This window comes from Bufo gargarizans, chromosome 2 (assembly GCF_014858855.1).
Source record: "Bufo gargarizans isolate SCDJY-AF-19 chromosome 2, ASM1485885v1, whole genome shotgun sequence".
NCBI classification, from domain to species: domain Eukaryota; kingdom Metazoa; phylum Chordata; class Amphibia; order Anura; family Bufonidae; genus Bufo; species Bufo gargarizans.
The window spans coordinates 502,562,519-502,577,734 of NC_058081.1; the positions used below are offsets into that span (position 1 = coordinate 502,562,519).

The following is a 15,216-nucleotide window of genomic DNA, read 5'->3' on the forward strand; positions in this document are numbered from 1 at the left end:
TGTGTACTACAGCCCGACTTGTAGATTATTTTTATTTTTGAAGCAATATTATGTATGATGATTTTAGAAATCTCTATATGTAGATAATTTCTGCGCCATTCTGTCCTAAAGTGTATAAATACGCAGAAAAATTGTTCTTTCACACAATGAACCAAGAGGTCTCCGACCATTCAAACAGTTGGGAGGTATGGTTGGCACTGGCGGGCACACTGTAAAGGGCATCACAGACTTGTGAACCAGAATACAAATAAAACTCCCTTGTCTGTTCTTAAGGTGAAAGATATTTACGTGCGACATTTCTACATAAACTACACGGCATTTTGGCAGCAGACGTGTAGACAGCGGCAGAAGATAGGACAGGTCTGATGTGGAGCGTTGGCGCCATCTAGTGGCCATCTTCAGGTAGTACACACATGAAAGAGGAGCGCCGGCGGGAAACCCGGACAGGAAAGGCCGCCTCTTCACGTGGTCTCATGGCCCAGGAAGAGGACGAGGTGGCGTGTAGTCTGGATGTCACGTCGGAGTCGTTTGACCCCCTTCAAGCCCTCTACTCTCCCTGCACTCCGCTCCCGTTCCCGGACGTGCGCTGCTTTAACAACTTAGCCGAATATGAGAGCTTCCTGCGTGGAGGCGGGCGGGCGAGGGGTCGGGCACGGGGGGCGCCTAAGGCGGCAAAGAAGGGGCGGAAGCCGGCGCCGGACCCGGAGCGAGTGGAGAGGCTGAAAAAACTGATGCTGCCCGTGGAGGGCGATGCAGAGCAGAGAAGACCTCCCCGAAGAAGCAAGGGGGCGCCGAGGAATGTGCTCACCCGGATGCCCTGTGAGTTGCCAAGACGACACTAGGGGGCGCTGTAGCGTGGGAAAGCCCAGGTTCTATGGTGGGACAACTACAGTAACCAGGGCTGTACTCGGAGCTCAGTCTGCCTTGGCAGTGCCCACCTCCCCTATTACCTGCCTATGGTTTTACTGTGACTGCTGTGTTTGTGACGCGGTATATACAAGTGATATACATTTGTCACATTTTAAGGGCTCGTTCACACGACCGTATAAATGGATCCGCATCCGTTCTGCAATTTTGCGTAACGGGTGCGGACCCATTCATTTCAATGGATGCTGTCCGCATCCGTTGTTCCATTCCGCGGCCTCGCAAAGAATATGGAGCATGTCCTATTCTTGGTTGCGGACAAGAATAGGCATTCTCTATGTAGCGCCGGCCATGTGCGGTCCGCAAAATGCGAAACGCACACGGCCGGTATCTGTGTTTTGTGGATCCTCAATTTGCGGACGCACAAACACTTATGGTTGCGTTAATGCACCTTTTAACCTGTCAAAAATACCCTGCAAATAAGGCTACTTTCCCACTTGCGGCAGAGGATTCCTGCAGGCAGTTCCGTCGCCGTAAGTGCCTGTTGGATCCGTCAAAACGTATGCAAACTGATGGCATTTGTCAGACGGATTAATGATCCGTATGACAAATTCATTGAAATGCCGGATCCGTCTCTCCGGTGTCATCAGGAAAAACGGATCCGGCATTTACATTTTTGCGGTCTGAGCACGCGCAGACCGCAATTGCTAGATCCATTTTGCTGGAACACTCGGGGCCAGATCCGGCATTAATGAATTTCAATGGGGAAAAATGCCAAGTGTTCCGGAGTTTTGCCTGGAGATAAAACTGTAGCATGCTGTGGTATTATCTCCGTCCTGAACAGTGAAAGACTGAACTGAAGACATCCTGATGCATCCTGAACGGATTGCTCTACATTCAGAATGCATGGGGATAAAACTGATCATTTCTTTTCCGGTATTGAGCCCCTAGGACGGAACTCTATGCCGGAAAAGAATAACGCTAGTGTGAAAGTACCCTTACCACATCACAAAACCGCAGCAACCCCCTTTGAGGGTGGATTTAAGAGCCTCTATAAATACAATTTTCACTGTGTGGTTAAAAACGTTGCATCTAAATGTACGGGTAGGTTCACACTGAGGATTTTTGCACAGATTCCGAGCCAAAAACGCATGCAGAACTTCCCCATAGATTTCAATGGGGAGTCTGCATGTTAAGGGTCCATTCACACATCCCTGTGTGTTTTGCGGATCCGCAAAACACGGACAGCGGCAATGTGCGTTCCGTATTTTGTGGACCGCACATTGCCGCACTAATAGAATATGCCTATTCGTGTCCGCATAGGACAGCGGCAATGTGCGTTCTGTATTTTGCGGACCGCACATTGCCGGCACTAATAGAATATGCCTATTCTTGTCCGCAATTGCGGACAAGAATAGACATGTTCTATTTTTTTCGGGAATGGAATTGCGGACCCGGAAGTGCGGGTCCGCAATCAGAAATGAATGGTTCTGCAATGCGGAACGAAATTGCGGATGTGTGAATGGACCCTAAACCATACAGGGCTGTTTTTTGGTATCCTGTCCATTTTTAATGCAGATTGTCTGTGGAATCCAAGTTCAGAATTCAATTGAAAATGACCAGGAATGAAAATCCTCGCTGAAACTGCACCTAAAACCACATAACATGTAAGGAGAAAAAAACCTGATGCCGATTCCGCATCAGATTTTTTTTCCTTGCTAAAAATACGGGCAGTCTTTTCGTTCCGTATACGGAACCATTCATTTCAATGGTTCTGCAAAAAAAAACAGAATGTGTTCCGTATTTCCATTTTTCCGTTCCGTTAAAAGATAGAACATGTCCTATTATTGCCTGCAAATCACGTTCCGTGGCTCCATTCAAGTCAACGGGTCCTAAAAAAAAACGGAACACATACAGAAATGCATCCGTATGTCTTCCGTGTCCGTTCTGTTTTTACGTAACCATCTATTGAAAATGTTATGCCCAATTTTTTTCTACGTAATTACTGTATACTGTATATGCCATATAGAAAAACGGAACCGAAATGGGAACACAACGGAAAAACAGATCCGGAAAAAAGTCCCGCAAAACACTGAAAAAGGTTGTGTGAAAGAGGCCTTACACAGCTGCCAGGAAACTATAAACCTAAGGCCTCTTGCACACGGCCGTTGTGGGTCCGTTCGTGCATTGGGGACAGCAATTTGCGGATCCCAATGCATGGGCATCCTCCATACGGCGGCCGGTCTTGATCGGGACCCATTCAAATTGAATGGATCCGTGACAAGTTCTATTTTTTTGCAGTGCGGAAGCACAGACAGAAACACTGTAGTGCTTCCGTGGGGTTCCGATCCGTGCTTCTGTTCCGCCTCTCCGTGATTGCGGACCCATTCAAGTTAGTGTCGGTGCCCGTGGTATTGCGGACCCGCCGTATGCTCGCCGCAATACGGCCATGGGCACACACCGTTCCGGTGCAAGAGGCCTAAGGGTGTATTCACACGTGATGGCTGCGCAAACTGCAGAATTGGACAACCTGGGCACTGGCCGCGTGGACCCATTCACTTCAATGGGTCCGCGATCCACTAGAAGTGGTAAAAGAAAAATGGATATTTTCTTTCCATTTCCGTTCTGTTTTTTTTTTTTTTTTTTGCTGACCGTATGCTGAACCATTTATTTGTATGGGTCTGCAAAAAAAAAAGAAAAAAGGAAGTTACTCCATGTGCATTCCATTTCCTTATGTCCTTATTTCCGTTCCGCAAAAAAATAGAACACGTCCTATTATTGTCCGCATTACGGACAAAGATAGTACTGTTCTATTAGGGGCCAGCTGTTTCGTTCCGCAAAATACGGAATGCACACGGACTTCCTACGTATTTTTTGCATACCGCAAAATACATACTGTCGTGTGCATGAGCCCTTAGGCTTCTGGGTCCTAGCCTCCATGCCGCAATAGAACATGTTCTATCTTTCGCTGCATCTTGCAGTGCCGCAGTTTGCGGTCCTCTACGTGTGACTGCACCCTTATGCACAAGTCTGAAGACGTCTCCATCAATGGATGGTGCATGCTATGATTGGAGAAACCACAGCATGCACCATACAGCTCTGATTTTTCCCTCAAGATTAATTCACTGAAATGAAAAATCGGATGAGGAGGACATCATCTGTGAGTGGTCCGTATAAAAAGGCCTCCAGCACAAACTAGTTTAACATTGCTAATCTGAATGAGCCCAACGCCTGCTAGATGTATGGCCACCTTTACTCTGTGGTCACCGCGGAACCCACATGGACCCATTCATTTCTATGGGGCTGCAAAAAATGTAGACAGCACATGGATGTCATCTGTGCGGTTGTGCTGTAAATGATAGAACATGTCCTATTCTTGTCTGTTTTGCAGACAAGAATAGGCATTTTTACAATGGGGCCCTCAAAAAGTAGGGGATGCACATGGACCGCATCTGTATTCTGTGAGTCTGTGAATTACGGATCCAAGTTGTGTGAATGTAGCCTCATAATGAGGAGCGTCAGTGTGTGGATTATGGAAGGATCTAGTTGACCGTGTACATATGGTGGTATATACTGGCTTCTCCTTTCTCCTGCTCTGATGTCTCCTTATCATTTACTTGCAGAACCAAGTCAGGGGGTTTAACCCTTACACTGCTTTTCTGAAGAGGTTATATTAGCTGTAGGTAAGCACTGTGAGGGTTAATCTCCGGACTTGTTACAATAAGGGTCCATCCACATGTCCACAAGTGTTTAGCGGTCCGCAAATTGCGGATCCGCAAAACACGCACACTGGCCATGTGTGTTCCGCATTTTGCGGAACACACATGGCCAGCACTAAGATAGAAATGCCTATTCTTATCATTGGCTGCGGACAAGAATAGGACATGCTCTATCTTTTTTACTGGGCCACAGAACAGAAGTGTGGATACCGACAGCCACGTTGAAATGAATTTTGCGGAATGGATGCGGACCCATTTATGCGGACGTGTAAATGGACCCTAAATAAAAGTTAGTGAGAAGGAGCGCTAAGGTGAAGTGCCGCCATCGCTCCTTGCTGACGCCCTAGGCACGTGCATTCATGTGCCTTGTTGTAAATTCATCCCTGACCATAACTACTCCTTCACCTGTGACATCATGAATGCTTCTTCGTCTGTGACATGATGAATTACATTTTTGTGGTGGCATGTGACCATTACCTTCTAATGGGGCAAGAAATGATCACAAATTGTACTAAAGTGGACAATTGCACAAAGGGTATGCAAAATGGAGAAGTCATGTAGCAAACTGACACATTCCCTTTTGCAGGAGTGCTTTAGATACTTAAAGGGGTTGTCCAACACTGCAATGTTTTTAAATACCCCCCCCACCACCCATGACCTATGAAGGAGGGCATATTTATGTGCTCCACACCGCTCAGTGCCTCCTCCATGGGTTCTTGGCTTTCTTCTGTGGTCTTTTGGTCCCTGCATGTAAACTTTCAACACTGGGTCATGACTGGCCTCGGTGGTGACATGTCACCGCTGAAGTCAGTAATTGGCTGTAGCAGCCCTCAGGACCTCGTCTGTGCCGGAAGTTTATATGCGGGAATCAGAAGCCCGCAGGAGAAAGCCATGGATCCACAGAGCCAAAAGCGGATGGCGGAGAGCAGGTAAGTATGCTTCCTTTCACAGGTCAGGTAGAGTAGGGGTGGTATTTAAAAAACATCTTAGAGATGGACACCCCCTTTAATGCATGGATAAGCTCCAGATTTTTAGTCTGGATTTGTAGGTTGAAAATCTCCCACAGCCTTTTACAGCAGCGGAATAGTGGACGAGGGTCTAACAAACGCTACATATGCAGACATTGGCATGAGGTGCGGATGTAGATCTCCAGCATGTCGGTTCTTTGCGGATTTTCACGGCGAATTTCATACTTTGCCATGTAATGTGAAATCTGCCACAGAATCCACCTGTGCGGTTTTCTGCAAATTTCGCCCATAAAGGCCCTGTGAAGTGGCAAACATTTTCCAAAGATTCCCAGTACATATTCCTCCCTGAAATCTCTATGGGAATCCATGCTGTACTCCATGGAGGACAAATTCCCTTCCTGCCTGTCTATTACTATCATTACTGTACACAGCGCCCATACAGACTCATGTCTCCATGGTTACAGACTACAAACATACCCTGTGTAGTCTGATCCTGCATCAAAATCCCTTCTGTGTCCCCTACTTCTGTGAACTTTTAAAGGGGCATTCCAGGTAATAGAAAGTGATCAGTTCACTATCTCTGGTGCTCCCATAGAAATGAATAGGGTGGCAGTGCGCTTTTCCGACCAGCTGCTCCATCCATTTCAGAAGGCTCCGCGTTCTCGCAATCCTGTGGTTGGGAATAACCGGAATACCCCTTTAATGTAGCCCTTGTTGGCTATTCTGCCCAGCTGCCTTACAGCACATGGCAGCAGGCCAACAAACCGCCATCTACACTGCCTACCAGGGGATTAGTCTGCACACAAGCAGAGTGTTGGGTTGGTGTTTTCTGACCATCTGTGGGCACTAATAAATGGGCACCTTTTGTATATTTTTGTTTTCCAGTGCATGAGGGCAGCCCCGTAGGACGTCTATACCGCTGCATACAGGAACGCCTGAAGGTCAATGTCCACATCCGCACGTTCAAGGGTCTGCGTGGGGTCTGCTCTGGATTTATCGTTGCCTTTGACAAATTCTGGAACATGGTAACTACAGGGATTTACCTTTTACCTCTCAGGGCAAATGGCCTGACCTCTGCTGAAGGGTCTGAAAGGCGGCCACAGGGAATTTGTAATTTGCCGTAAATTCTTGTCACTTCTGTAACTTTAAGAAATGTTCAGTGATGTTTTTCCTTCTCTGTACTAGAATTGTAATTGGTTAGTATTTCTTAATCTATTTCAGGCAATGGTGGATGTGGATGAGACGTACAGGAAACCAGTCCTTGGCAAAGCGTTTTACAATGAGCCCCAGCTGACTCTCACCCGGGTAACTGTTTATTAGACTTATATCCTGGGCAGGAACTTTAGGGTACAATGGTTCCACACTTTGACTGTCAGGTCGTACCCTTATATATGGACTTCATTTCTCTGTACAGAACTGTATACTGATTGATCACCACTATGCTCCACCAGCCGAGTCTTCAAAAGCCAGTCTAGGAAAGCCGAGTGACGACCCCAGCTGAAAGTGTAATGGCGGCCACGTAGGTTGCCAGCTTTTCCTGGTAAAGATACCATTTAAGGGCTCATGCACACAGATCCGCAAAATACGCATACCGGCCGCATTTTGCAGAACGGAACATCCTGCCCTCTATAGAACTGTCCTATCCTTGTCCGTAAAATGGACAAGAATAGGACATACAGATGCGACCCCATTGAAGTGAATGGGTCCACATCCAACACGCAAAAAAATGCAGATCGGATGCAGACCCAAGCCACGTCTGTGTGAATGAGCTCTAAGACTGAGCAGAGAAATAAAGGGGTCATCTCCAAAACACACCTCCTGTCCATGTGGACATCTTAGAGTGGGGTCCTGTGTTTCTGTGAACCACAGAAGCTGCCAAGTAATGGCTTCGTTTCTGAGGGACCCGGTCCCACGAAGTCAGCCATATACTGTGTTTGAATGGCTGGCATGTAGTATTACAGTTTCCCAGCAATAACAGCTGATCGCAGGGGAAAGGTGGTCCAGGGTCCAAATTGGTGAGTATCAGCTGACTCCGTGGTGGCTGTTTGTAGAGGGAGGGGTTCTCTAGTCATACAGGGGACCACCAAAATGTTAATGGAATTGCTGGTGGAAAGTTTGCAGTAGTAGTATTTAAATCTTATCCATGCAGTACAAATATCACCTTTTGCAATGCATAGGGTGAAAGAAATCCACATGTAACTTGTGCAGGTTTTTCCACTTCAGGTTTCCATCCAGGGAGTTGGGCAGTCCAGTTGTCTAGGCAGTTGTACAAGTCAGTCTAAGCTTCTTTGTAGGACATGCTTTGAGGTTTGTACAGTTCCCTAGAGAAATGACCTGCCCACTGTCCCCTTGCCGCTTCTCCCATCAATACTTTTAAACTGGGAGGCATGGTGGTCAGCTGTATAAGTAGAGTTACCCTTTCCCTTTTAGTTTTGTCTTTGTACATCTGCTGTCATCCACCTGGTGCATCTTCATATGACATAATTGCCCCACTAGATTCCTATAGATTCCTCAGTATATCGGGTATTTACTCCATTCATTTCATTCCACAGCTATTCGACAGGCTGAAACTTCAGGAGTCAGGAGAACAGCCATCTACAGAAAAACAATGTGCTCCATCAAAGAGACTAGAACTTCCACATAAAGGTTCTCCGCATGGAGAGGACAAGACCGCAGCCACTAGTAGAGATATAAAGAGAGCCACTCAGCAGCCAGGACAGGGCCAAAGCCAAGGAGATGTGAAAACTAAAGAGCGGACTAGACGGCAGAAGAAGAAGGAAGATCGACTATCAGCAAGCGTTTACACGTCACATGAAGCAGGTGTTCATTAGAGGAGAGAGCATCTTATTAGTGCATGTCCCTGAATGACGCCGCCATATGGGGGATGTATGAGGACAATGTTGTTAAGGGACTTCTGGTGGAGTTTCTTTGGGACAATGAATCCATATAAAAGGGTTCAGTGGGCATCACATGCCGTGCATGGACCTTAAGTCTTTGATTTGTAGCTTTATGGTAAAAGTAAAGCATAAGAGCGCAATCACGTGACAGCATGTCCGGTCCCAGTAGAGGACTGTTTGAGAAGTATGGGTATAATGTGGACTGAAATTATCAGCAGTTTTATGGCTTATACCTTTCAGTATGCAGCATGTGGATGAGCTGTCAGTACATACCTCGGTATTAAAGGAAGATCACTGTAAATTCCTTCCGTTGATTCAGTTGTTTTTGCCCCATCCAGATCTGGGGCTCCATTGCTGAGAAATCCAATCTATTCTCATATGCAAATGAGCTCTTTGGTGCAACAAGACTGCATCCTTGCACCTCGTTGCACCAAAAACTCTGCTCTGTATTGTAGATAGTACTGACAGTTGTAAGGGAGAGGGGCCAATCTGGCAATGTAATCGTCCTTGGCCTTGCGCATGCGCCGTCGATTTGGGAATTGGCACTTCTATGGTACAGCCTTGAAGTCATTTGTACAGTGCAGCTCTGTCAAGCGCCAGGTACTATGTGAGCGCCAATTCGCAAAGAGATGGCGAGCATGTGAGAACACAGGGTCAAGCAAAATTAATACAAGGCAGCACTTCCTAATGTATTGTGATTGTCCATATTGCCTCCTTTGCTGGCTGGATTCCTTTTTTCATTGCATTGTACACTGCTCGTATCCAGGACGGGAGCTCCTGTGTATGTGTACCTATGTGAGCTCCCACGGTCCTCGCCACTAGAGGCTGGTTCTTTTTTCTATAGTGTACAAGCAATGCCACCACTAGATACAAGCAGTTTATAATGTGATAGAAAAATTAATCCAGCCAGCAAAGGAGACAATATGGACAATCCCACTACATTAGTAAGTGCCTTGTATTAACTTTATCTACATGATAAATGCTATTAGCTGAAGTGACACAACCCCTCTAAAGTGTAGCCTTTCTTCTCTAGCAATCAGAATAGAGGTCCTCTTAGTAGTCCTAGCAGTGCTTGCGGCCTTCTGTTAGTCACAATTGTGCCTTGCACACCTTCTTGCACTTTCCCAATAGTTACAGCACGCTGTGTCCTTCCTAGGGAATACTCACACACGACAGATTTGGTGCTAAAGAAATATCTGCTGCTGAAAATGAGTTCCATTGATCTGAGCAGTGTTTGTTTCGGGAACAGGGACTTGGACAGTCGCAGACATTTTCACAATAAATCTGCTGTGTGTGATTATAGGAATAGTGTTAGTGTGTTCACAGCAGTCTTATCCCCTCCACTTTCCCAGTTGTCACAGCAGCCCCTTCCAACATTCTCCCAGTAGTCTTGGCAGGACTGTCCAGGAAGTTACAGCAAGGACAGCAGTTTTCAGAACCATCAAGTGGCTCGCCATATGACCCATCATTTATGACCCCCACCCACTAGATCATAAGAAACTCACTGGTTTCACTACAGCACTGACCCAACATCTTATCCCCCTGAACTGTGCCAGTTTGGATGCTCTACCAGTATGTGAAATATTTGCAAGCTCACAATTCCTTATTTGTTCATATTTAATATGCCTGTTTATTGAATGTGGCTCACAAGGTACTAAAAGTTGGGGGCCTCTGCACTAGAGGGATCTGTACCTGTTTTTGGAGAGACACGTACTCAGACCCAACACAGATGGATATATGACTTGGGCCTCTTGCAAACGACTCTATGGCTTTTTCAGTATTTTGCAGTCCGCAAAAAATACGGATGATGTCCGTGTGCATTCCGTTTTTCACAGAAACAGCTGGCCCCTGATAGAACAGTACTATCCTTGTCCATTATGCGGACTATAATAGGACATGTTCTATCTTTGAACGGAAATACGGAAACGGAAGGCATACGGAGTACCTTAGATTTTAGTTTTTTTTTTGCGCATCTATTGAAATGAATGGTTCCGTATCTGAAAAAATATATATATGTTTGTGTGCAAGAGGCCTTAGTAAATGAGCCTTAGTTGTCTAGTTTTAGAATCTCCTGACCTGTAAGGATATTTTAGGGGGTCCTTATGATGAAACCTCCTCTGGTTGTAGAATTGCCATTACTCTTAGGGCTTGTTCACACGACCGTGCCATTCTTTGCGGTCCGCAAATTGCGGATCCCGCCCGTGTGCCTTCCGCAATTTGTGGAACGGAACCAGAGGCCCATTATAGAAATGCCTATTCTTGTCCGCAAAACGGACAAGAGTAGTACATGACTCATAAGTTTTGCTGGGCCATGGAACGGAGCAACAGATGCGGACAGCACATGAAGTGCTGTCCGCATCTTTTGTGGCCCCATTGAAGTGAATGGGTCAGCACCCGAGCCGCAAAAAAATGCGGCTCAGATGCGGACTAAAACCACAATCGTGTGAATGAGCCCTTAGTCAAACCTGTTTTGCTGTGGTTTACAGATCTGTGCCGGATTATTACAAACCAGATTAAAGGAGTTGTCCAGGATTAGAAAAACATGGCTGCTTTCGTCCAAAAACAGCACCACCCGGTCCACAGTTTGTGTGTGCTATTAGAGAGCAGCCCCATTCAGTTGAATGAAGCTGAGCTGCAATACCAGACACAACCCGTGGACGGGGGTAGTGACGTTTTTCTTGTTTATGGACAACTCCTTTAGGGCTCTTTCACACTTGCGTTGTTATTTTCCGGCATAGAGTTCCGTCGTCCTGATCAGGATTATCCCAATGCATTCTGAATGGAGAGAAATCCGTTCAGGATGCATCAGGATGTCTTCAGTTCAGGACCGGAACGTTTTTTGGCCGGAGAAAATACTGCAGCATGCTGCGCTTTTTGCTCCGGCCAAAAATCCTGAACACTTGCCGCAAGGCAGGATCCGGAATTAATGCCCATTGAAGGGCATTAATCCGGATCCGGCCCTAAGCTAAACGTCGTTTCGGCGCATTGCCGGATCCGACGTTTAGCTTTTTGTGAATGGTTACCATGGCTGCCAGGACGCTAAAGCCATGGTAAAGTGTAGTGGGGAGCGGGGGAGCAGTATACTTACCGTCCGTGCGGCTCCCGGGGCGCTTCAGAGTGACGTCAGGGCGCCCCACGCACTTGGATGACGTGATCGCATGGACACGTCATCCATGCGCATTGGGCGCTCTGACGTCACTCTGGAGCCGCACGGACTGTAAGTATGCTGCTCCCCCGCTCCCCACTACTACTATGGCAACCAGGACTTTAATAGCGTCCTGGCTGCCATAGCAACACTGAACGCATTTTGAAGACGGATCCGTCTTCAAATGCTTTCAGTTCACTTGCGTTTTTCCGGATCCGGCGTGTAATTCCGGCAAATGGAGTACATGACTGATCCGGACAACGCAAGTGTGAAAGAGGCCTTAAAGTGTAACTGCCATTTCACTGCCAAAAATGAAATTCCTAACATATGTGATGCTGATGGGAAGGTATTTATGAAGCTGCATTTTTCAGCTAATTTTACCTTTCTGATGTCTGTATTTTAGCCCTTAGCAACCATATTTCTCTGTGCCTCTATTTCAGCAACTTCCTTTGCTGCTCTTCCTGTGATTGTTTGCCCTTCCTTGAGGCCATCCTGTATTTCCCTCACTTCCCATAAGCTCTTGCTCTTCGCACATGAACTAGCAGGACCAATCAGAACGCAGATAACTTCCCACAGGACCCGGAACAGTGTGTATCCTCACACACAGCTAACCAGAGACAAGCCCTGCAATTACATTAAATCAGTAAGCATTTCTTTTAACCTTTTAATAGCTAGCTGTCCCTCATTCTCTTCCAGACTAACATGGAGGGGGGAGCTACTTTAGCTGCTTATATCTCTGGTTTGGTACCAGCTAGAAACATTCCAAGCTTTTAGACAATACCAGAATGACCTAAATCTGTTAAGTACAGGGGAAGATATCAATTACAGTAATTGGGATGCTGTGAATGAAGCTGAAAGTAAAAGCAGATTTTACCTGCGATTATTCCCGACTCTGTTTCTAACAGTGATTTATCCTCTGTTGCTTAGACTAGAGCTGTTATTCTGGTCTTGTATGAAAGCCTTGACTGTCAGCTTTCAAACAAAACCAGTTGCATATTTCTAGCTGCTACCATTGAGAAGATATCGCCTTCTAAAGCAGCCCTCCCCCTCCACTTTCTGCCTCAGCCCAGCTCCAGGCTGTCAGGGCTGAGATCATCCGTCTCTTGTTATAATACCGAGAAGACGGACTGCACATGGCAACGCTTTGAGATGAGAGCTGCTGAATAGGAAAGTAGCATGCATTTGTGGGTGTTATTAGCAGGTAAAACTGAAAATGATCAAATTTTACATCACAAAAGCACTTATACAGCAGGGTGTACTATACCATTAGGGAATAAAAAAAATGAAACGGCAGTTACACTTTAAAGGACTTTCACTGTAAGAATCTGTATATACTGACGGTTGCGAGAATTTTCTCCTCAGTGAGGACAACCTATAAATTTTATTAGATTTAGTATGTGTCTACAGGACATACATTTCATGGAATATTTGTCTTTTTTTTTTTTTACTTAACCCCATGGAGCCACCTAAAAAGAATGCAGCGGCCTTCCCTTTTATTGTATCCCAGACGTGCATTGACCCGGAAGGGAGATACGTAATTATAGTAGGGACATACAGGGATGAGTCTCTTTGTATAGTCAACTCGTATGCACCTAACGAGGATCCCATTTCCTTTTTTGAGACGGTTGGAAAAGTCGTCGACTCTTTTACTTATCATAAATTGGTGTGGTGTAGGGACTTTAACTTTACTATACACCCTGTACTGGATCGCTCCTCCCCTCCTTCTACCTCACGGTCAGCGACACTGACAAATAAGATCCAGCGAGTCTTCCAGTCTCTATCTCTAGCTGACACCTGGAGAGAACATAATGGGTCCCAGAGAAGTTACACCTATTATTCATCGGCTCACAGAGTGTACTCTCGCTTAGACATGATTTTGTCTTCCGCTTCTCTCCTCCCATACTTGTCCTACTCCCGACATGTGGTCTCCCCTTGGTCAGATCATGACATGGTTATCTCGGACTTTGTGGCTCCACAGGTTTCTTCTGCCCCGTTTCACTGGAGGCTAAACGAATCACTCCTGACTCATACAGCTCAATTTACTCAATTGCAGGATGAACTCTCACACTTCTTAGCTGAGAATGTCTCGCCCGAAATCAACCCTATGACACTTTGGCTAACGCACAAAGCCTTCATGAGGGGTAGATTGATAAGTTTGGCCTCCAGGAGAAAGAGGGAACGCACCCAAGCTCAACTGAACAGACTTGTCTGGGCACATCAGAGATCCCCGTCTCTTTATTTGCTTAAGGCAATTAAAGATACTAAACTACAACTTAACATGATACTCACAAATAACACAGAAAAAGTCCTTAGATGGACAAACTCCTTCTACTATAGGTACGCCAATAAGCCGGACAAACTATTAGCTAGCCAACTTAAAAATAAACAGAGGATCAATCACGTTTTTAAGATTAGCATAAGATCAGGTCAAACCACCTCCAACCCTGACACTATCTACACCGCATTTCAGGAATTTTATGCACGCCTCTACTCGCCCCCCCCCTAGGTGATTCTAGCCCAAAGATAAACGAGTTTCTATCATCAGTTTAGCTCCCTGTCTTATCACCCGAGTCCCAAACAGAGCTTAATAAACAGGTCTCGGCGGAAGAAGTGGAATACGCTATTAACTCCTTAAAATTAGGGAAAGCCCCAGGCCCTGATGGTTATTCAGCCTTATATTATAAAAAATTCGCCCCTCTGCTTATCCCACATATAACCAGTTATTGTAACTACTTGATGCAAGGATCTGCCCCTCCAGAAGAATTTTTGAAAGCCACTATCAGCCAGTTATTCCTAAGCCCAATAAGGACCCTTTACTCACTTCCAATTATAGGCCGATCTCTTTGTTGAACATTGACAAAAAAACTTTTCACTGCTATCTTGGCTGGGAGACTTGATAGACTCCTTCCAAACCTTATCCATAGAGACCAAGTCGGGTTCATACCTGGCAGGGAAGCCCCTGATAACATCAGAAAACTACTTAACATTATCCAAAACTCAAATAAATCTAAAACCCCGCTAGCCTTACTTGCTCTGGACATTGAAAAGGCCTTTGATTCTGTCACATGGACGTATCTCTACAGTGCACTATCGAAAATGGGAAGTAAGGGTCCATTTTTAGCAGCCATCCAAGCTCTCTATTCTAAACCGGAGGCTTATCTTAAATTACCCTCTACTAGGCCGTCTTGTATCCCTATTAGACGGGGCACGAGGCAGGGATGCCTGCTGTCCCCAGCCCTATTCGCCCTGGCCATCGAACCCCTAGCTGCTCACGTACGATCTCATCCTGATATTAAAGGCCTGACAATTGGGGGTGCAGAATATAAACTCAACCTCTTTGCGGATGACCTCCTGTTAACCATAACCAATCTCATTATTTCCTTCCCTTCCCTAATGAAACTCTTGGAGTCTTTCACCAAAGCGTCCGGCCTATCCATAAACCATGCCAAATCTGAAATGCTTCTTTGTAACACCTCCTCCTCCATTAGGTTACTACTCACTCAAAAGTTCCCATTTCAACTTAGGCCTCAATGTATCCCTTATTTGGGGGTTCTGTTACCTAAGACCCTGGACACAGCTTACAGGATTAATTATCTACCCATGTATAAAAAGATACGACAAGA

General features: G+C 45.9%; 1 protein-coding gene across 1 annotated transcript; it reads left to right on the plus strand.

The window, feature by feature from the left end:
* The first annotated feature begins 438 nt into the window (after positions 1 to 438).
* Positions 439 to 8,767, plus strand: LSM11 (LSM11, U7 small nuclear RNA associated). The gene is given in 5 exon segments (XM_044277915.1): positions 439 to 819; positions 6,437 to 6,576; positions 6,773 to 6,856; positions 8,104 to 8,327; positions 8,329 to 8,767. Coding segments are annotated over 5 exon segments (885 nt in total). The 5' UTR covers positions 439 to 473; the 3' UTR covers positions 8,420 to 8,767.
* Positions 8,768 to 15,216: the final 6,449 nt, after the last annotated feature.